General features: G+C 42.0%; 1 protein-coding gene and 1 pseudogene across 3 annotated transcripts; one reads left to right on the top strand and one right to left on the bottom strand.

The window, feature by feature from the left end:
- The first annotated feature begins 233 nt into the window (after window positions 1-233).
- LOC110533509 (zinc finger protein ZPR1) lies at window positions 234-10,876 on the top strand. 2 transcript variants are annotated; one of them, XM_090186143.1, is made up of 14 exons: window positions 234-544; window positions 652-813; window positions 6,488-6,578; window positions 6,955-7,025; window positions 7,109-7,189; window positions 7,275-7,397; window positions 7,622-7,675; window positions 7,759-7,825; window positions 8,519-8,589; window positions 8,708-8,797; window positions 9,190-9,300; window positions 9,498-9,587; window positions 10,237-10,302; window positions 10,401-10,876. In XM_090186143.1, the coding sequence occupies exons 1-14, from the start codon at window positions 416-418 to the stop codon at window positions 10,515-10,517; spliced, it is 1,323 nt and encodes a 440-aa protein (XP_090042269.1). In that variant the 5' UTR covers window positions 234-415; the 3' UTR covers window positions 10,518-10,876. The 2 variants fall into 2 exon arrangements, with proteins under 2 accessions (XP_090042269.1, XP_090042271.1); XM_090186145.1 differs by lacking the exon at window positions 9,498-9,587 and having other exon boundaries at window positions 237-544.
- A 413-nt stretch (window positions 10,877-11,289) lies between these two features.
- On the bottom strand, window positions 11,290-13,560 carry LOC149979962 (histone H2A-like; annotated as a pseudogene). The gene has a single exon (XR_016483615.1). The product of XR_016483615.1 is annotated as a histone H2A-like (transcript).
- Between the last annotated feature and the right edge of the window lie 839 nt (window positions 13,561-14,399).

Raw genomic sequence — 14,399 nt, 5'->3', positions numbered from 1 at the left:
TGCTAAATGCCTATAATTTCCACCTGTTGTCTATTCCATTTGCACAACAGCATGTGAAATGTATTGTCAATCAGTGTTGCTTCCTAAGTGGACAGTTTGATTTCACAGAAGTGTGATTGACTTGGAGTTACATTGTGTTGTTTAAGTGTTCCCTTTATTTTTTGAGCAGTGTATATACATATATGAATGATGTGACGCTTTCATATGGTATTACGCATGCGCACAAAACATATGACATTTCCACCACAGAAGAAGACTAATTTGACGTCTATTTCCGGGATAAGGATACAACGCAGACATGAAAACGTGTATTTTGGACTGCACTTTCAGATGTAGATAGTAGAAAGTTCCAGAAACAGCTAGCGGCATATGCAAACGAACAGTTTGCTTATCAAAAACCTCTTGAAGTGAAATAATGTCAGTCATAGCAGAGGAAAATGTCCGTGGCATTGGCGGTAGTGTTTTCAAGGAGATCAGTGCTGATAATGACGAAGACAATCAACCCACCGAAATTGAGAGTCTGTGCATGAATTGTTACCAAAATGTAAGTAAATGGCTAGCTAACACACTGACCAGTTAATTGAACGTATGGACTTGTCTGTATCGCTGTAGGATTGACTCATCTAACATGTGTTCTCTCCATTTTTGTAGGGAATGACACGTATTCTTCTTACTAAGATTCCTTTCTTTAAAGAAGTTATCATCAGTTCTTTCACCTGTCCCAACTGCAGCTGGTCGAACACTGAAATCCAATCAGCTGGTCGCATACAGGATCAAGGCATCGCCTACACACTCAAAGTCAAGTCAAAACAGGTAGTCTAAGTAGGATGCAGTTCCTTTCCCAGGCATATGCTGAACCACTGATAAGTAACTGTGTAGGCTATGAGCTGTAGCTAGCCTGAGTGCCAGTCTGTTTGTATCATGCCACTCATTGTCATGGCAAAACAGCAATGGAGTTGGCATTGTCAAGAAGGAACCTGCAAGTAAGTGTTTTGTTGGACGATGTAAACCATGTGTATCCCGTACATAGGACTAATGAAACTTGAAACATTGGCAAGAGCAGAAACAGATCCAGGACTAGGCTAGACCAGATGAGTTTAAGGATTGTGGGCTAGCCTACTCCGTTACCATCCAAGACATTATGTTCAGAGGTTAAACTAGCTCTGGCAACCAAAATGGCCTCATACTCCATCTAAACTGAAATTGTCATCACAATTGAGAATCAAATTTTATTGGTCACACACATATTTAGCGGATGTTGTGGGTGTAGTGAAATGCTTGTGTTCCTAGCTCCAACAGTGCAGTGGTATCTAACAATACACACATCTAAAAGTAAAATAATGGAATTAAGAAATATATAAATATTAGGATGAGCAATGTCAGTGGCATTGACTATATAGTATACATATGAGATGAGCAAAGCAGAATGTAAACATTATTGAAGTGACTAGTGTAACATTATTAAAGTGGCCAGTGATTCTATGTATATAGGGCACCAGCCTCTAAGGTGCAGGGTTGAGTTACTGGGTGGTAGCCGGCTAGTGATGGCTATTTAACAGTCTTCTGGCATTGAGGTAGAAGCTGTTTTTCAGTCTCGGTCCTAGCTTTGATGCACAAAACAATTCTATGAATACTTTATTGTCACATCAAAATAATTTTACAAATGCGAAATATACACTTACTGTTGAAACAGATGCAGCTGATTGTATTAACACTTCTAGCGTCCTTCCTTTAAATCAAATCAAATCAAATTTTATTTGTCACATACACATGGTTAGCAGATGTTAATGCGAGTGTAGCGAAATGCTTGTGCTTCTAGTTCTGACAATGCAGTAATAACCAACAAGTAATCTAGCTAACAATTCCAAAACTACTACCTTATAGACACAAGTGTAAGGGGATAAAGAATATGTACATAAAGATATATGAATGAGTGATGGTACAGAGCGGCATAGGCAAGATACAGTAGATGGTATTGAGTGCAGTATATACATATGAGATGAGTATGTAAACAAAGTGGCATAGTTAAAGTGGCTAGTAATACATGTATTACATAAAGATGCAGTAGATGATATAGAGTACAGTATATACGTATACATATGAGATGAATAATGTAGGGTATGTAAACATTATATTAGGTAGCATTGTTTAAAGTGGCTAGTGATAAATTTTACATCATTTCCCATCAATTCCCATTATTAAAGTGGCTGGAGTTGAGTCAGTGTGTTGGCAGCAGCCACTCAATGTTAGTGGTGGCTGTTTAACAGTCTGATGGCCTTGAGATAGAAGCTGTTTTTCAGTCTCTCGGTCCCAGCTTTGATGCACCTGTACTGACCTCGCCTTCTGGATGATAGCGGGGTGAACAGGCAGTGGCTCGGGTGGTTGTTGTCCTTGATGATCTTTATGGCCTTCCTGTGACATCGGGTGGTGTAGGTGTCCTGGAGGGCAGGTAGTTTGCCTCCGGTGATGCGTTGTGCAGACCTCACTACCCTCTGGAGAGCCTTACGGTTGTGGGCGGAGCAGTTGCCGTACCAGGCGGTGATACAGCCCGACAGGATGCTCTCGATTGTGCATCTGTAGAAGTTTGTGAGTGCTTTTGGTGACAAGCCGAATTTCTTCAGCCTCCTGACGTTGAAGAGGTGCTGCTGCGCCTTCTTCACGATGCTGTCTGTGTGGGTGGACCAATTCAGTTTGTCTGTGACGTGTACGCCGAGGAACTTAACTTACTACCCTCTCCACTACTGTTCCATCGATGTGGATAGGGGGGTGTTCCCTCTGCTGTTTCCTGAAGTCCACAATCATCTCCTCAGTTTTGTTGACGTTGAGTGTGAGGTTATTTTCCTGACACCACACTCCGAGGGCCTTCACCTCCTCCCTGTAGGCCGTCTCGTCGTTGTTGGTAATCAAGCCTACCACTGTTGTCGTCCGCAAACTTGATGATTGAGTTGGAGGCGTGCGTGGCCACGCAGTCGTGGGTGAACAGGGAGTACAGGAGAGTGCTCAGAACACACCCTTGTGGGGCCCCAGTGTTGAGGATCAGCGGGGTGGAGATGTTGTTGCCTACCCTCACCACCTGGGGGTGGCCCGTCAGGAAGTCCAGTACCCAGTTGCACAGGGCGGGGTCGAGACCCAGGGTCTCGAGCTTGATGACGAGCTTGGAGGGCACTATGGTGTTAAATGCCGAGCTGTAGTCGATGAACAGCATTCTCACATAGGTATTCCTCTTGTCCAGATGGGTTAGGGCAGTGTGGTTGAGATTGCATCGTCTGTGGACCTATTTGGGTGGTAAGCAAATTGGAGTGGGTCTAGGGTGTCAGGTAGGGTGGAGGTGATATGGTCCTTGACTAGTCTCTCAAAGCACTTCATGATGACGGAAGTGAGTGCTACGGGGCGGTAGTCGTTTAGCTCAGTTACCTTAGCTTTCTTGGGAACAGGAACAATGGTGGCCCTCTTGAAGCATGTGGGAACAACAGACTGGGATAGGGATTGATTGAATATGTCCGTAAACACACCAGCCAGCTGGTCTGCGCATGCTCTGAGGGTGCGGCTGGGGATGCCGTCTGGGCCTGCAGCCTTGCGAGGGTTGACACGTTTAAATGTTTTCCTCACGTCGGCTGCAGTGAAGGAGAGTCCGCATGTTTTAGTTGCGGGCCGTGTCAGTGGCACTGTATTGTCCTCAAACCGGGCAAAAAAGTTATTTGTTTGGAGAAAAGGTGTGGTGAATTTCCACTGATTTACAAAGCTTTTGTTTCCACCTCCATGGCCCAGCTTTGTCAACAGGGCCATGGCCTCAGTGGACCTACTCTGATTTGGGGCCAAGGCATAGTCACTGGTTCTTTTCAGCTTTCATTTACATAACAATGGTTAACTGTGAACATGGGTTAACACCTTCTCACAAAGCAACTGTTGACTCATGGGATGACTGTGCTCTTCACACATCTTTAGTGTCACACTCCGTGATGGAAACAGTTCCCAAAATATAACACTAGAGCGAACATTAACATAATCACTGGCAACACACTGGTGCTGTAATGGAAAACTGTGCAACACATCCATTGGAAATATTGCCACGTGGGATTCTGTTTTTCACCTTTTCGGCTTGGGGATTCAAACCGTCAAGCTTTCTGTTACTGGCCCAACGCTCTAATCCAGGGGTGTCTCATTCCATGGAGGGTGTAGTGTCAGTGGGTTTTTCCTTTCAGTTATGACCTAGACAACCAAGTGAGGGGAATTTTTTACTAATTGGTGACCTTTAATTAATCAATCAAGTACAAGGGAGGAGTGAACCTGGAATGAGTTTGACACGTGTGCTAACCATTAGGCTGGCTACCTGCCATGTATGTGATTTTACCTTTTTTGTTTTTTTAAAATTCTTTCCCGATATGAAAGTAAAGTTCCAAAGGTTTCCTATACAAGGCGGACGGCACGGCTAATGTGCACAACAGTCCCTCCTGACCCTCTGTCTAAACAGCATAGTTAACGTTTAGACAGAACACACCGTCAGGACAGCACATTGGCTGTGCTGACGTCAATGCTTCTCTTGAGGACCAGACACCTTTTTAATTATTTTTTACATTTTTATTTTACCTTTATTTTAACCAGGCAAGTCAGTTAAGAACAAATTCTTATTTTCAATGACGGCCTGGGTTAACTGCCTGTTCAGGGGCAGAACGACAGATTTGTACCTTGTCAGCTCGGGGGTTTGAACTTGCAACCTTCTGGTTACTAGTCCAAGGCTCTAACCACTAGGCTACCCTGCCGCCCCAATATAGCTAGCTTAGAAAGAAAACAATATCTAACTTGTATTATTTGATTTACAGTGCCTTGCGAAAGTATTCGGCCCCCTTGAACTTTGCGACCTTTCGCCACATTTCAGGCTTCAAACATAAAGATATAAAACTGTATTTTTTTGTGAAGAATCAACAACAAGTGGGACACAATCATGAAGTGGAACGACATTTATTGGATATTTCAAACTTTTTTAACAAATCAAAAACTGAAAAATTGGGCGTGCAAAATTATTCAGCCCCCTTAAGTTAATACTTTGTAGCGCCACCTTTTGCTGCGATTACAGCTGTAAGTCGCTTGGGGTATGTCTCTATCAGTTTTGCACATCGAGAGACTGAAATTTTTTCCCATTCCTCCTTGCAAAACAGCTTGAGCTCAGTGAGGTTGGATGGAGAGCATTTGTGAACAGCAGTTTTCAGTTCTTTCCACAGATTCTCGATTGGATTCAGGTCTGGACTTTGACTTGGCCATTCTAACACCTGGATATGTTTATTTTTGAACCATTCCATTGTAGATTTTGCTTTATGTTTTGGATCATTGTCTTGTTGGAAGACAAATCTCCGTCCCAGTCTCAGGTCTTTTGCAGACTCCATCAGGTTTTCTTCCAGAATGGTCCTGTATTTGGCTCCATCCATCTTCCCATCAATTTTAACCATCTTCCCTGTCCCTGCTGAAGAAAAGCAGGCCCAAACCATGATGCTGCCACCACCATGTTTGACAGTGGGGATGGTGTGTTCAGCTGTGTTGCTTTTACGCTAAACATAACGTTTTGCATTGTTGCCAAAAAGTTCAATTTTGGTTTCATCTGACCAGAGCACCTTCTTCCACATGTTTGGTGTGTCTCCCAGGTGGCTTGTGGCAAACTTTAAACGACACTTTTTATGGATATCTTTAAGAAATGGCTTTCTTCTTGCCACTCTTCCATAAAGGCCAGATTTGTGCAATATACGACTGATTGTTGTCCTATGGACAGAGTCTCCCACCTCAGCTGTAGATCTCTGCAGTTCATCCAGAGTGATCATGGGCCTCTTGGCTGCATCTCTGATCAGTCTTCTCCTTGTATGAGCTGAAAGTTTAGAGGGACGGCCAGGTCTTGGTAGATTTGCAGTGGTCTGATACTCCTTCCATTTCAATATTATCGCTTGCACAGTGCTCCTTGGGATGTTTAAAGCTTGGGAAATATTTTTGTATCCAAATCCGGCTTTAAACTTCTTCACAACAGTATCTCGACCTGCCTGGTGTGTTCCTTGTTCTTCATGATGCTCTCTGCGCTTTTAACGGACCTCTGAGACTATCACAGTGCAGGTGCATTTATACGGAGACTTGATTACACACAGGTGGATTGTATTTATCATCATTAGTCATTTAGGTCAACATTGGATCATTCAGAGATCCTCACTGAACTTCTGGAGAGAGTTTGCTGCACAGAAAGTAAAGGAGCTGAATAATTTTGCACGCCCAATTTTTCAGTTTTTGATTTGTTAAGAAAGTTTGAAATATCCAATAAATGTCATTCCACTTCATGATTGTGTCCCACTTGTTGTTGATTCTTCACAAAAAAATACAGTTTTATATCTTTATGTTTGAAGCCTGAAATGTGGCAAAAGGTCGCAAAGTTCAAGGGGGCCGAATACTTTCGCAAGGCACTGTATATCTTGTATTAGATACTTAGTCTGTTTTTTGTAATCTCATTTTGTAGGATATGAATCGAGAAGTTGTCAAAGCAGACAGTGCAACCACCAGAATCCCAGAACTGGATTTTGAAATCCCCCCATACACTCAGAAGGGCTGTAAGTACTCACTCAGTTTTTATTGATTTTGAAAACAATATTCATTCTTCATGCATACATGCCACTGATATTTTGTCGGCCTGATAATTGCTAGCCTGGTCCCAGATCCAATATCATCCAATATACTGGCTCTTACGGCTGAGATTCCTTAGCTTTTAATTTTTTTTTTTTTTTACTGGGATCATTTAAATTTGATTTATAGACATATTTGCCAAAGGCGGCAAGAGTGTTGTAGGCTAAACTTGACTAAATTAATCCAACTGCTGTATTAAGTGAAGCTTTGTTTACTTAGAAGAACACTTTTGCATGTAGATGTACAGTATCCACATATGCCTCAATCCCATTCAAGCCATTAACTGTTCCTCTTGCTCCCCAGCACTCTCTACCATCGAAGGCCTCATAGACCGTGCAGTTGCAGGGTTGGAGCAAGACCAACAACTAAGAAATGTATAAGCTTTGTTTACTTTGATCATGCCAAATGCCATATGTACTTCACTGCTTGTTGACTAAAATCATGTTAACTCTTGAAGGCAACTGCACCAGAAGTTGCTGTAAAGATTGATGAGTTCATTGATAAATTGAAGAAGTTGAAAGAAGGTGTATTCACACTGGTAAGTCCAATTTGATTGCCCAGCCTCAACCATGTACAAGATTAAAGTTAAATGGAATTGAATCTTTCTGGCAATAAAATTTTAGGTCATTGATGATCCATCTGGGAACAGTTTTGTGGAGAACCCCTTTGCTCCGCAGAAAGATGAGGCTCTCTCGGTCAGCCACTACAAGAGAACACCCCAACAGGACGCCCAGTTAGGAATAAAGGTGCGTGGTTTGATTTGACACATCACAACTCTCCTGTAAGGGGACATATCTGTTTTAGAAAAGGCAATGCCTCCGATGCTGTCATCATGTTTTGTGTGTGTAGAATCCTCATAAGGTAGAAAAAAACAAGACGGCATACATTTATAATTTGACCCATGTTCACCAGTATAAACTTCTATATAGCAAAAGTGACTTAAAATGTAGCTTTTTTTGTTATTTCTTAGGCTGAAGACGAGGAGGAAAAGCCCAGTAATGACATTGACTATATGAGAAATGAGGTGGGATTTCCAGACATTTTGCATCCCAATTTGGAGTTTTTCCTCAATTGACCCTTGAGTAATATACCTTATTTCTCCCTCAGGTGTTGACGTTTAATACAAACTGTCCAGAGTGCAATGCCCCAGCCTCGACAAACATGAAGCTTGTCCGTATCCTTTCCAGTCTGTTTGGTTGTCCCCAGTAGTGTAAGGTTAAGGCACGTAAATGCCATTTACCTTTTTTTATTTTGCGCAACCATTCCTCTCCTTTTGCAGGACAATGCATTGAAAGAATAGTGGTACTTTACTTCACCACGAATGGCAATCAGCATTTACCCACCATTTAATATATATATGTTTTTACCACTACATCACTGCTCCCAAGTAGTGTCCTATGATAAGGATGGCGTAGAATGTTCATTCACTTTTTTTTTTACCCCTTTTTTCATGATATCCAATTACGATCACTACAGCTCCCCAACGGACTCGGGAGAGGTGATGGTCGAGTCGTGCGTCCTCCAAACCGCTCTTAACACCTGCCCACTTAACCCGGAAGCCAGCCACACCAACGTGCGGGACGAAACACTGTTCAACTGACGACCCAAGTTAGCCTGCAGGCGCCGGCCCGCCACGAGCCAAGTACACCCCCCCTGGCCTTACCCTCCTCTAACCCAATTGTGGATTATTGGGCCAATTGTACGCTGCCCTGGTCGCTGCTGGTTGTGACACAGCCTGGAACCGGGGTCTGTAGTGATGCCTCAAGCACTGCAATCAAGTGCCGTTAGACCACTGTGCCACTCGGGAGGCCCAGTGTACAATGTTTAATTTTGCAAGGTTTAGGTATCCTCCTTTACAATTCCTCAGAAATACCCCATTTCAAAGAAGTCATTATCATGGCAACAAACTGTGATGACTGTGGACATCGAACCAACGAAGTAAGTGTCCTCTTTTTATTTTCTTGGCACATGTATTTATTTTCAAGGCATATTCACAGATATTGCAAATATCTTAATATGAATGCATTCTAATTTGCCCATCTAATCTGTGGTTTAGGTGAAATCTGGTGGAGCCACAGAAGAGCTGGGCACCAAGATAACTCTTCACCTCACTGACGTGTCTGACATGTCCAGAGATCTTCTCAAGGTAGCCCCCTCTTTGTACTTTATCTTGCATTCACTAGTTTTTTTTTACTGTAGCATTTTTATTAACCTGGTCCCAGGTCTGTTTGTGCTTTTGCCAACTCCATTACAAACAATGTTTGGCATGACAAGGAGTTGGCATGATAGCACAAACAGACTGGTACTTAGGCTACCATTGCATGGCAGAAAGTTCATAGCACCCATGCCAAATATGAATATGAATACTGTCATGATTGAGATGGCTCAGGTATTTGTTGTCCTGTCTTAAGAGTTTGGGTCTTTTCATAATCGATTCCTGTCAGTAATGGAACAGAACTTTTTCACGGGAGAGCAATGCTATTCCTGAATCAGGATGGAGTTGACTCTACCATGTTGTGCCGGTTTGTGTTTGTGCAGTCGGAGACATGTAGCATCCTCATACCTGAGCTGGAGTTTGAGTTGGGGATGGCTGCTGTCGGTGGCAAATTCACCACCTTGGAGGGACTCCTCAAAGACATCAAAGATCTGGTGAGCAGACTGTTGAGAAGTAGGGGGAGATGAAGGGGAGATGCAGCAGGAAGGATGTACAGAGGGAGAAACCAAAACCAGCAGGACTGCCATCCTCAAGGATTTAAGTTGTGCACCCCTGTTCTATGGTCTCTTTCACTGTGGACTCGAGCTATATTATATTAATGTTTTCATCCACCGCCACTGTTTTCCTCCAGATTGTTTCCAAAAATCCATTCACTTGTGGAGACAGCTCCACTTCAGATCGAACAGAGAAACTGAAACTTTTTGGCGAGAAGATTGACAAGGTTAGAGGCGTCAAATCATTGAATATCACTGTTTTGTTTGGAGCTAGTTTTGGTCTCACTTTACATATAATACCTTAGTGTAATTACACGTCCCAAAGTATTTACCCATGGAACGTTTTTACGTATTTATTTGCATTCAATTTGTGAACTAACTCCGAATAACTCTTTGGCTAATAGTCTCACTCTAGAATATTTTTTAAAGATCCAATGTCTCCATTGTGAGTTTATTGCAATTATTTTAAATTGTGAATGTTACCATCTGGTATAAGTCATAAATACTAACAATGTGTATCTGCACTGTAAATGCACTATAACTACCATGTAAATATGCTTTTGTACATTTAATGTATATTGGGACCTTAGTTGTATATTTTAACTAGGTTGTATATTTTAACTCGGTGCATTTATTCACTTATTGTGAATCCTCAAACAACTGTTAGTATGACATGAGATTTAGACTAAACAAAAGCTCATGCAACAATTTCACATATGCTGTATCTGAGAAGAACACTTTCACATGTTTGGCTGGGCAACAAAGTATAGTTTTTGAATGCAGAACAGTCTGGCACCCATGCTGAAACTGTTGTATCTCAAAGTGTAATGGATGCTGAATGGCACTTAAAACACCTCTTCCAAAAAAATACTGTAGATCATGGCGGGAGAAATGGATGTGCACGTTGTTCTCGACGACCCTGCAGGGAACAGCTATCTCCAGGTAAAAGACACTCTTCTTTCACAGATGTCTGAGGTTCAAACGCATCGTCTCCTCTCAGTTTAATTTGTAATGAATTGATTTGTCGCGTTTGTCTGCAGAACGTCTATGCCCCTGACCCAGACCCAGAGATGACAACTGAGAAGTACACCAGGACATTTGAGCAGAATGAAGACCTTGGTCTCAATGACATGAAGACAGAGGGCTATCAGGAGTAAGGACATCTGCAGCAGCAGGAAGGTTTATCTTACAAAAACAACGCATCCCATAAATGTAATTTCAGATATTTGCCCTCACTGAAGTTGCTGACTCACAAGGACATATGCTCCAGATGTCTTACAGTTATGATATATGGTTGAAATGTTTGAAATATACCTTATTTAAAAGGAAACAATCAATATGGTGTTAATCATTTGATTAGAAAAGTATGTGCACTTATAAATAAGAAATGCACGAACATCCAGTTTATGAATTATCCACATTTAAATCACTTGTATGTGTATTCACATATGTGGGTCTGATTCAGTGGCATTTCTTATGTTCTTTTCCATGGGAATAAATGAACTAAGAATACAGACCCATGGCTGATGTAGATATTTTTGGGGGGAGGCTTCTTTCCTATGTTCAATGTATAGTATGCATTATATAAATCTGTAGAATTCAGTACCACAATCTTCAATTATAATAACACTGCATAAATGCCCACAGATCTTAAAATAACACATTTGAGATTCGTTTCAATGCGGTGTCCTTTGTTCATGTGCGCCCTGAATGAAAATTCACGGATTGTGAAAACAGACTAGACTGACGTTTGTGCACGTGCCCAATACCACTACAGAACATTTACTGAAATAATCAAATATACAGTGCCTTGCAAAAGTATTCGGCCCCCTTGAACTTTGCGACCTTTTGCCACATTTCAGGCTTCAAACATAAAGATATAAAACTGTATTTTTTTGTGAAGAATCAACAACAAGTGGGACACAATCATGAAGTGGAACGACATTTATTGGATATTGCTAACTTTTTTAACAAATCAAAAACTGAAAAATTGGGCGTGCAAAATTATTCAGCCCCTTTACTTTCAGTGCAGCAAACTCTCCAGAAGTTCAGTGAGGATCTCTGAATGATCCAATGTTGACCTAAATGACTAATGATGATAAATACAATCCACCTGTGTGTAATCAAGTCTCCGTATAAATGCACCTGCACTGTGATAGTCTCAGAGGTCCGTTAAAAGCGCAGAGAGCATCATGAAGAACAAGGAACACACCAGGCAGGTCCGAGATACTGTTGTGAAGAAGTTTAAAGCCAGATTTGGATACAAAAAGATTTCCCAAGCTTTAAACATCCCAAGGAGCACTGTGCAAGCGATAATATTGAAATGGAAGGAGTATCAGACCACTGCAAATCTACCAAGACCTGGCCGTCCCTCTAAACTTTCAGCTCATACAAGGAGAAGACTGATCAGAGATGCAGCCATGAGGCCCATGATCACTCTGGATGAACTGCAGAGATCTACAGCTGAGGTGGGAGACTCTGTCCATAGGACAACAATCAGTCGTATATTGCACAAATCTGGCCTTTATGGAAGAGTGGCAAGAAGAAAGCCATTTCTTAAAGATATCCATAAAAAGTGTTGTTTAAAGTTTGCCACAAGCCACCTGGGAGACACACCAAACATGTGGAAGAAGGTGCTCTGGTCAGATGAAACCAAAATGGAACTTTTTGGCAACAATGCAAAATGTTATGTTTGGCGTAAAAGCAACACAGCTGAACACACCATCCCCACTGTCAAACATGGTGGTGGCAGCATCATGGTTTGGGCCTGCTTTTCTTCAGCGGGGACAGGGAAGATGGTTAAAATTGATGGGAAGATGGATGGAGCCAAATACAGGACCATTCTGGAAGAAAACCTGATGGAGTCTGCAAAAGACCTGAGACTGGGACGGAGATTTGTCTTCCAACAAGACAATGATCCAAAACATAAAGCAAAATCTACAATGGAATGGTTCAAAAATAAACATATCCAGGAGTTAGAATGGCCAAGTCAAAGTCCAGACCTGAATCCAATCGAGAATATGTGGAAAGGACTGAAAACTGCTGTTCACAAATGCTCTCCATCCAACCTCACTGAGCTCGAACTGTTTTGCAAGGAGGAATGGGAAAAAATGTCAGTCTCTCGATGTGCAAAACTGATAGAGACATACCCCAAGCGACTTACAGCTGTAATCGCAGCAAAAGGTGGCGCTACAAAGTAGTAATTTAAGGGGGCTGAATAATTTTGCACACCCAATTTTTCAGTTTTTGATTTGTTAAAAAAGTTTGAAATATCCAATAAATGTCGTTCCCCTTCATGATTGTGTCCCACTTGTTGTTGATTCTTCACAAAAAAATACAGTTTTATCTTTATGTTTGAAGCCTGAAATGTGGCAAAAGGTCGCAAAGTTCAAGGGGGCCGAATACTTTCGCAAGGCACTGTACATTTGACTGACCTCAAGATGTTACATTGTTTAGCACAAAATGTGTTGATAAAGTACTACTAAAAAACAAACTCCATATTGGTCCATATATGCCTACAATAAAATATCTGTGGCATTATTCACCCCACCATCAAATGCGCCTGCATAGTCCAGATCCAAGAGGCCACAGTGGCGAATGTTATTATATACGAAAACTGTAGTTTCAATTGCAACACATATTTGTATGAATGGGCCAAATAAACGACGTCGGGTAGGCTACGCATTGCAGACAGACAACGCTTATTTTTTTCCTCAATCATTCCTGTTTCAGGTAGTGCTAGCATTAAACATGAGTTTCTATACAGAGATTGTGGCTCTTAAAGGAGCTCCGCTTTTGTGATCTTTACTGTCCAAGCTGGTTATTTTCTCTTTGCTGGTTTTTCAGTCTTCTTGGGTAGGACAGCAATATTTGGCAATACTCCTCCTTGAGCGATGGTGACGCCACCTAAAAGCTTTTCGAGTTCCTCGTCGTTGCGACTAGCCAGTTGAAGGTGGCGGGGGGTGATTCTGGTCTTCTTATTATCCCTTGCAGCATTGCCAGCCAACTCGAGGATCTCAGTGGTTAGGTATTCAAGCACAGTAGCCAAATACACAGGAGCTCCAGCACCGACACACTCTGCATAGTTGCCTTTGCGCAGTAACCTGTGGACACGTCCTACAGGGAACTGAAGGCCGGCGCGGGACGAACGGGACTTTTCCTTCCCTCTGCCTTTCCTCCAGTTTTGCCTCTACCAGACATCGTATTTGGATTGATACGAATGACTATAATAATTGACAATGCAATACATGGACTTTGCTTTCTGCCTTTACGTAATGTGGTTGAGAATTGTATTTATACCTCGAGTGTCCCTCTTATTGGACGGATAGAATGGAAACGCTTTAACCAATGGTGATAAACTACAGCATTCAAATGTCCAAAAGCGCCTCGCTCCACAGATTTGCATTGCAAAACTAGTGTATGTGTGTGTGTGTATATGTATGACGGAAGCATGTGTTCTGCTCTAGTTTCTCAACCGCCACTTATACAGCAAGCATATACAAGAAAATGCCTGAATCGGCCTCTGCCCCGAAGAAGGGCTTTAAAAAAAAAAAAAAAAAGGACCAAAACACATAAGAAATTAATCAAGAAGCGACGCAAGACCAGGAAAGACAACTATGCTATTTATTTGTATAAATTGCTGAAACTTATCCATCCTGACACTGGCATCTCCTCTAAAGAAATGGGCATCACGAATTAGTTTATGAATTACATGTTCGAGCCCACCGCAGGCGACGCTTCCCGTGAGCTGGAGTAAGAGACTACCGTTAACCAGAGGCTGTGTGGCGACTGAGGCGGAGTTACATGGTCACAGCACTACACCACAGAGGAAACCCTTTATTCAAACAACCTACTGTAATAAAGGGCATTTGGGTACATGGAAACCACATTTGCGCAAATTGCGCACGGCTCGCTATATGCATGTATAGATCAACCTCTACGCATTCTTTTTTTGTAGCCTATGCTACAGCAGGCAAGCGCCTGTTAACTTCAACTTTGTCCTAATATGTATTTCATTGATTTAAAATCCACATTTTAAC

Source organism: Oncorhynchus mykiss, chromosome 10 (assembly GCF_057628025.1).
Source record: "Oncorhynchus mykiss isolate SJ-2025 chromosome 10, ASM5762802v1, whole genome shotgun sequence".
NCBI classification, from domain to species: Eukaryota; Metazoa; Chordata; class Actinopteri; order Salmoniformes; family Salmonidae; genus Oncorhynchus; species Oncorhynchus mykiss.
Note: the sequence above shows the minus strand (reverse complement) of the source record. Positions and strands in the feature narration are given on the sequence as shown.

Bases quoted from the DNA above. Each gene is read 5' to 3' on its own strand.
- LOC110533509 (XM_090186143.1), top strand. From the start codon at position 416: ATGTCAGTCATAGCAGAGGAAAATGTCCGTGGCATTGGCGGTAGTGTT. The intron at 7,190-7,274 runs GTAAGTCCAATT...ATAAAATTTTAG, and splicing joins AAGAAGGTGTATTCACACTG to GTCATTGATGATCCATCTGG. The intron at 10,303-10,400 runs GTAAAAGACACT...GTTTGTCTGCAG, and splicing joins CAGGGAACAGCTATCTCCAG to AACGTCTATGCCCCTGACCC.